Source organism: Oreochromis aureus, linkage group 15, assembly GCF_013358895.1.
Source record: "Oreochromis aureus strain Israel breed Guangdong linkage group 15, ZZ_aureus, whole genome shotgun sequence".
NCBI lineage: Eukaryota > Metazoa > Chordata > Actinopteri > Cichliformes > Cichlidae > Oreochromis > Oreochromis aureus.
This window is the reverse complement of record NC_052956.1, coordinates 5312146-5320768: the sequence shown is the minus strand read 5'-3', so window position 1 is coordinate 5320768 and position 8623 is coordinate 5312146. Positions and strand designations below refer to the sequence as shown.

General features: G+C 41.7%; 1 protein-coding gene across 1 annotated transcript in view; it reads left to right on the top strand.

The window, feature by feature from the left end:
- Positions 1 to 505: 505 nt before the first annotated feature.
- The window catches only part of mdga2a (MAM domain containing glycosylphosphatidylinositol anchor 2a), a 192475-nt gene continuing 184357 nt past the window's right edge, over positions 506 to 8623 (top strand). The window contains exon 1 of the mRNA XM_031755061.2: positions 506 to 705. Within this exon, the coding sequence (XP_031610921.2) occupies positions 633 to 705 (73 nt within the window). The 5' untranslated portion in view covers positions 506 to 632. The remainder of the gene's footprint in view (positions 706 to 8623) is intronic.

The following is an 8623-nucleotide window of genomic DNA, read 5'->3' as shown; positions in this document are numbered from 1 at the left end:
GTTTTTATTATTATTATCATTATAATTACTATTATCATCATTATTATTATTAAGCAGAGGAGGTGCTTTCGTTTGACAGCTCGCAGTCACCGCAGCAGTAAGCAGCAGCAGCAGCAGCCGTGGAGAGAGCCGTGACCACAGCTGGAATTGAAGGAGCTATGTTCGTGGGTACCGAGCCCCAATCCGCTTGTTGTCGAAAGAACCTGCGTGTCCCCGCGGGTCTTTGTTAAAGTCTACGGAATCGGTGGAGCTCACCTACCTGCAGTGGAGGAGAGGGTTTTTTTTTTTTTTTTTTTTTGTTCCAAGGCCAGGCTTTCTGCAGCCCCACTCCCCGCGCCTGCCTGCTTCTCCACGTCCTCCGTGGTGGTGCTGTCTCCGCGAGCGCTCCGCATTTTTTGGGACTGCGTGACACTTCCCATTAAAACGACCGTTACCTGACTCTGTTCTCCTGCTGCGCCCATACATACCTTTACAGCGAACAGTTGGCGGAGGGAGGGGTGGGGGAGTCGGGGTCTAAATCAATCTTACGTGTGGATCGGAGCGGTGCCCGTGTCTATGCACCTCAGCCACACCGCCCCGGAAAGGACTTCTCGCTTTTGAGAGCTGGATATGCAGAGATTAACGTGAAAAGGATGGATCTTACTATCTGTGTTTTGGGGCTGTTGGCGCTCATCGTGGACGGCATCCGTTGTCAAGGAGTGTATGGTGAGTTTTTGCAATTTACTCCAAATGCGATAATGACCTTGTAAAATGGAAGGGAAAAGTGGTTTCTCATAAATCGCCTATTGTAATCCTCTTTAAATTCACAAGGAGAAACGAATGAATGAAAGAAATGCAACATCAGCTTACGCCAGGTTGACAAAGCAGGTCTGAATGTCACGTTTGAATAAGGGGGGGTCCGAATGCTCCTCGCAACCCCGAGGTTATACAGCAAATCGCGTGTGTAGCCAATCATGCACAGCCCCTTTTCTCATCCAATCCATCACTCACGGTGGTCGGTGAGCAGGCTAAATTTAGGAGGGAGGGGGGCATCCAGTGGATTGTTACAATGAAGCATGCTAGATTTTGTCTCGAATCCTTTCGACTGCAGATGATTTGTTAGTTATAATTCAAATGGTGGACGTGGCAAGCACCTTACATTAGGCCAGATACATTTTTTTTAATGTCATCCATTAAGGCTATAATCTGTTGAGCAGCGACACTTGGCACGCACAGTCATGAATGGTTTTCATGTGTGGTGGATCAGTCTGCCCACCTCTTTCGTATGTCTGTCTGTCTGAATTTGTCTCCCTCTCCCAATAAACACGCTTAGCAAGGAGCACACATGTGGTTGTGCAACCAGTGGCACAGATCATATCTCAAGTGAATCGTCATCCACAGAGCAGCAGCAGCAGCAACAGCAGCACTCTGAGTGATTCATGTGCCCTAACATGGGACATGGACTTGAGGTGGACAGCCCTGACCTCTCTGTAGTAACAGTGGCTGTTAGTGGACATTGTCAGGTCAAGTTAAGATGTGGGACTGTACGTTTCAGAGGCCGTTGCCAAGCGCTTCAAAAGATCTTTGTTGCCATGGAGTGTGAGCGCAGAGATGATGTAGCAAGAAAAGGTTACTGTGAGCATGACAGGAACAGTCATGGTGCTGCATTTGACCAATGATGCACCAGGATTTTATCTGTTCTCTTCCTCTGGAGAAAGGAGGTGAATGAGATAATAAATCACAGCATATGCCCGAGCAGCCGTGGCATGACTGTTCATTTGCTTGTACAGTTATTCCAATTACCTTATTTCTCCCACACCTGACACCTGTTGGAGCATTATTTCACATTGAATCACATCTGAAAATGCGAAGGGTGCGCACACACAGACACACACACACACACATCGATTTTATATCATCTTCAAACCTCAAAGCGGCACTCATTAAGCAGTCTCAGATTTGTACTTTAGGTGTTGTTGTTTGGAGTTAGCGAATTACTCAAGTTACGCATTAAGCCCGAGGGCAGAAGTTCTCATCAAACATTGATGCCTAAAGAAATCATTGCTTTTGCTCGATTCAATAACCACTAAAGCGGCCTCGCCGAGATATATTCAGGTCAGGCAGGCGTGACACTGACTATCAAAACTGATGTCTGATCAAAGCTGTGGATTCTTGGTGTGAGCAAACAGTCCATGGTGCAGCATGTGCAAGCTCATTAGCAGGAGTCGTAGCCCATAGTGTTCGATATGATGTTGAGAGAGTGGTAGGTGTTGGGCTTGTAGCAGCAGCAGAAGGGACCGGGTGGGTGGGGGGAAGGTGTAGCAGATGGAACTGTTTGGACATTCTGTGTTTGCATGTATGTTGTGCAGGCTAAAATGTTCCCCTGAGCTCTGTCAGCCCCCCCACTTTCCAAAATTTAATCACACCCTTCTGCAGGCCGTGTGCCTCAGTAAGGATTTGCATAAGTCTTGCTTTCTAATCCCACTAACACAGTAATGGGAGATGAGCTGCAGAGGTAGAGATAGACAGGTATAGGTTCTCGATCTCAAACTGTTATTCCATTCTTTTGAATAATGAGGAGGTGTCGACAAAGACCTCTAAACTATGCTTAAAGCAAGCTGCGTGCATCTCTTGGGAAGCACTGTCAGTAAAAAAAAAAATCTATTGGTGAGGTTCAAAAGTCAACATTTATTATTGATAGTGGCAAAACATTTGCATGTCCCCGTCAATGTATGCACTGAAGGGTCTGACGCATGGAGGGTGTGGGAATTGTGCACCACAGGTGGAAGGCAGTGGGTGGGTGACTGGATAATGCGAGAAGGGTTGACACATGAAAGTAGCAGTTACCAGGATTTCACGAAAGCTTTCAGGCAGAGCAAAGCTTCACTGCACTGTACTGCATTTGTCACATCTTTGAAATTGGAGTAAAAAAAACAAATTAGCAATAGATATTCTTAGTTTCACATGGTGAACTGCATTTCAATGTTCACCCCACTAGATTTCATTATCTTCTTTTTGTTACACTCAAAGCATCTCCTATCTTTTCTTCCCCCGATTTCTAAATTGACCCAAGTGCTTACGAATGGGACAATTTGCAAAAATGAGACGTTCAGCGATTAGTTTTATCCCTGAGCATCGCTGTACGTCATCATCGGCCGAGTAAATTGTGGAATCATGGTGTAGTAATGAAGAAATCACATACTAGTGTGTTAAGTGGTGCTGCCAGAGTCATTAAAGAGGATTGATGAAGGCTAGTCATCCCTCCATGACTTCAGGCCACAGTGGGAAAAGGAGACACCGCTAAAGTACAACATCTGCTCCTCTCTCTCTCACTCCACTCCCTCCCTAATTCTTGCCTCTTTTTTTCACACTTCTCCAGAAGATTGCTCCATTATGCCCATGTCTAATATTTGTTGCATTCCAGAGATCCAATAGGCCAATAACTGCTCCAACATCATAGCAAAATGGAGCTATCCCAATGCGTACAAACCTGGAAATATTCTCAAATGACATTAATGTGTAATGGCAACCAAGCTGTACTAAATAACAATATCAAAAGACTACAAGGGAACATGGCTCCTGTGATATCTCGGAAGTGTTGTTATGCATGTTACTTTTTCTGGAGATGTTCTTCCTCAGTATGTTCTTTTTGCATCAAAGTCAGTCGGCGACAGCTTCCATGGGATGTGCAGATGTTCCCGATCTCGTTTGTGTTTTGCTACTTAAGAGAAAAAAGTTCCTGCTGCTTCCCCTCCCATTCCACTTCTCCCTCGCTCGCTTCGCCTTTCTCTCCCCATTTCTCACTTGCTCTCCCTCTCTCTCGTTTGCATTGAAGTCCAACCAATTGGTGGGGTTTCTTTTCATGAGCCCCGGTTCAGACGCTTTGGCTTCTAAGCTATGCAAATGCATTCTGCCAGTGAAACTAAAGCCGTCTTTGTTGGTTCTCAGAGGCCTCCTCCACAGAGTCCTTCATCATTCTCTTGGATCGGGACCCTCACATTTCCCACCGTAATGAGACCACGGATAACTCTATCACTTCTCCTCCCTCTCACTTTCTGTCTCTGTTTCCTTGCCTGTCTATCTCTTTCCTGTCTCTCCCCCCACTCTCTGGAGGGAAACTGTACGGATGGACGTCTACAGTATATGTGCTTCAATCAGTGGTAAAATAGGATATGCGGCTCAGTATAGCCCAGAACAAGCAATCTGGTGCAGTGGAACTCTTTGCTGTGCACATTGGGGATTACTATGTACCCCTGGGTTGGGCTTCAGATAGCACCAACTTAATCAAACCGAATGTCAGTTCTCTTTGGACCCAGTCCTCTGAGACTGGCACTGAATATACAGTGCAGAGATAATGTTTGATCTTGAAGTCTGAAGCACTCCTGCCGTACTCAGTTCTCACTGGATAATCCTTGACAGTTTTACTTTAATACCCTAATACAGTGCGATTAAGGTGAAACATGTTTTCCATTGTGGTGAATTTTGGAAACCAGATTTCATAATCTCTCCAAATTCAAGTTAAAGCAGTGCTCCATCAAATACTATCCTTGTTTCACAGGTATTCTTTTTATCAATTAGTATGCCTACTGGAGCAAGAGAGGGTGAGCAGTTCTGATTTTTAGTATGGGTAAAAGTCCATCACCAAACTGTACATTGTAACAATGCACTGCCTCTTGTAAATACACCTGAATGCTGATGCCTTTGAAGAAAAAAATATAAAAATGCAACACACTGTCCATTTTTATGGAGTAACGCAATAGTTTTTCCATGTTCTAGACTTTCGTTGGTCTGGATGTTGCTGGTTGAAGTTTTTGTTATTTAGCTAGTGGAGCATCAGGACTGACACTCCTAAAGCAATTAATCAGTCCCAGCAAGCATTCATCTTGAGGATGTTTTAAAATGTTGAAAACAGCAGTACTGTTATAGATGTGTGGTGCAAGGAGTATAAGACTCGTAAAAAAGCAATTACTTGGGTGCCTCTGATGTCTGATTTTTTTTTATCTTAGTATGACCTGCTCATATTGATTTTTGCCAATTTTGATTTTCTTTTTAAGAACTATAAATGACAGCAAATGCAAGAACAATCAACTTTTCTTCACTGCCTAAAGAAATTATTAAACTTTGCAATCTTCCCCAAACTACTCTAAGATACTTGATCATCTTTCACTTAAACAGCTTAAAATAAAGTGGTGTGTGAAGTGCTACAAACCCACCTTTACCTTACAAATCTAACCTTACCAAACAAAAGCAGGTGTAACAGATTCACACACAAAACAAATGTGAAGCAACTCCATCATTTTCCAGCATGTTTATAAGTTCACCAGATAATAGAACATACTCTTTTCTCTTTTTCACTCACCTCCATAATTTTCCTCAAAACTGCTTTGATCCATTGATTGCTCACTCTGAGGCTTCTGGATAACTTTAGCTTTAGCCACTTTGCATTTGTTAGCTTATTTAAAATGGTTAAGTACTCCCTGGTAACGGGTGATTTAAGTGATTAGCTGTGTTGTCACATTTTTTTTTTCACCGACAGTTTGCTTTGTCGAACTTTGTATCTTTATTTACAGCGAGGAGCTTCCATTCTAATGACATGTTAGATGCTATGCCCATGTCGCGTATGCATGAAACAACCAGCTTGTAATTGAACATATGGGAGGCTGACCTCCCAGGTCACAAATCTGGGAGAAAAAACACAGAAAATCGACCCATTCCACTTCCTGTTCTATGTGTGGATGTGATTAAAGTTTTGTTTTTTTGTTTTTTTGTGGCTCAGAGCAGTTCTAATGTTTAGCTAGCAACATGTGATTATGACTGAGACTTCTCATGCAATTAATGAGTCCCAGCAAGCGTTTATCTTCAGGGTGTTTTAAAATGCTGAAAGCATTAGTACTCTTGTAGCTGTGCAATGCAAGGAGTAGAGGAATTGTGACAAACTTATATTCTTTAAGTTTATAAATCTAAGAAATTAAATTCAGGCATTGGCTTTTATAGGGGGTTAGTGTAGAAACACTTAATTGTTCGGTTTCTTTTACACCGTTATTTAACACTGTAAAACTATACTGTGTTTTAGATTACAATAGGTACACTATAATAGCAGTTTAATGCAGAGTACTTTACTGTAACCAAATTTATTTAGCCTTTCCTGCCTAGTGACCCTGCCCATCAAACTTCCTTCTTCCTTTAACATTGACTTGTTTTGCTTCCATTTCAAAGCTAGAGTAAGCTCTATGACATCGACGTGATGATCAATTTTCTCAGACTTTCAGAAGCTTCAGGGCTGCAGGAGATATTCTTTTATATTGAACTGTTTTTTTGTTGCAGACATACCACTCATGTAAATCTCTGGATAGGCCCTTAAATTGTTTCTCAGTGACATGGTGCTTAGCTGTGAAGCCAAGAGGTCATATTTGTTGCCTGTGGTTGTGATCCTGAGGGATGTGTGTCTGCGTGCGCTCTCTGTGCCTCTTTTGGAAATTTTGAAAGATACTTTGCGTAGCTTGGCAGAAGGCAGAATGGGACACAGAGTTGTAAGCTTCAGGGTTATACAGTAGTGGGGATTTTAACAGTATTGTCAACTACAACAATGTCCTCTGCACAGGAAATAAGCAATTTAATTCTTCTGCATAGTTGAAAGCCAAGATAGAGTTGTGCACAGCCAGTAGGAGTTGAATATGCATTCAGTATGGATGTTCATGGAGTGCAATATTTCTCGTCAAGTTTTGTGATCCAAACTATAAAAAAAATATATGATGTAGCTTTGGCTATTTTGCACACATCATGAACAGCTGTAATACTCTCCTCCTCCTGCTTTGAGGATTTGGATAAGTTCAGGAACACAATTTACCTCTGGATCATTCAAGGCCAAATCCCTACCACAGACCAAAAGAAGCTTATTGTAACCTGGCTGGCTGCTTGAACTGTTAAGCCCACATCCCCAAACCCTGAGCTACTTTTCCTCCCCTACACAGTACCGAGGACAGAAACCTGCTGCTAATGATGTTGTCCTCATTCATTTATTAAGATAATTTCTGGTGCATGTCTGGACCAACCTTGCGCCGTGGTTTATTTAGTTATTCTGTGCTTTTAATGAAGTCTTGCATGCCCTCTAATCTGCAGAGAAGCCCCCCCGCGCTGAACCAAAACAGATATTTTCCTTTTGTCTCCTGACATTTTCATGAAGCCGTCATTTTTCACCTTGAATCATTAAAAACAAGATTGAAATCTTAAATGTCAAACTTTGGTCCTGCTAATATTACCTTGTTCAATAGCAAAGCTTTTATCTGTAGTGATTTCATTTCATGTAATAGTGTTAATATCCGCATGTCGACAGGCACATGGTTAAACTCAGATAAATTAAACCTACAATATCTTGGCTTTAGAAGCCAGACTGGTCAATAACTGTGGTGCATTTGCAACATGACGTATGACAGATGTTAATTCCAGAACAAGACTCTCTTTGGCACTGCAGAATGCTCCCTTTTCTTTTTACCCCCAGTCTCTTATGCCGTTTACATGAGACAACTGGAACATCTGTGAAGGGACTGTCATTTAGACAGATGCAGGTAATTAATATTTAAATACTATTAACTACTGTAGTATTGACCAAAAGCAGTAGTGAGCCTAGAAAAGTAATCTGCCATCCTTGATGTGATTGCTTCGCAAAAAAGCCTTATAGTTAGTTAAGGAAGTGCAATATTTATTACTCTTTTGGTTCTTAACATTTCTATGTTCTAAACACATCTAGTGACGCTAGTGGATAATACAGTATCCTAATATGTTTCCTGACAGTAATAGAATTTTATTCTGTACAATTTTAAGTATCAGGGGATGCTGACCATGTAATGCAATGTGACATCCCATGTTCCAGTCAGACAAGGACTCTTCATGTGATCCATCATCTTTCACGGTGTCATTTCCTTTCTGTGCTATACTCGATACCTATAAAGTAAACAATGCCAACTGCTACATATGAATGACACTGATCTGTAAATGTCATTTATGGCTCCAGTATAAGCATAAAAGATGGAGATTTACATGCACTGCTAGCGTATTCTGACACTGGCCTCATGAAAATCTGCTTTGAAAAATGATTCCTATTTTCTGCTCGCACTCTGGAATTGGATAAAAAAAGAGGAGTTTTCTTTAGAGAAGGTGAGGGAGTGCTGCTGTTTTGCATCATCTCAAATCCCCTGCATACTCTTAGTCCACCCACAAACGATGTTCCATAATGTGTTACCTGAGGATAGAAAAACTGAGTCGGACTGACATCTACATCACCCATTCATTTTGTTTTGTTGCTACTGTTATTATTAGTTCATGGACTTCAATGAACTCCACCCATAAAAAAACAATTCTAGTAAAACAGAGTGAATGAACACGGTTGTCAGTTTATAGAGCATTACATTTCCAGAGTAAGCATTCATAGTGGAGGGTCTTTACTGGAGTAAAAAAATGCAACACTTCACTCAAACATTTACAGTAAGAAGGAATAAACATGCAACAGAATAAATATTACCACTTCCACTGACACTGATGAAATGTGAGAGGTTACAACAACAAATTTACTATGGATGAAATCAGCCAGCTGTTTCCATTTCTATTATGAGAATAATATCTTAACTCTGGATGCTTATTGATACCA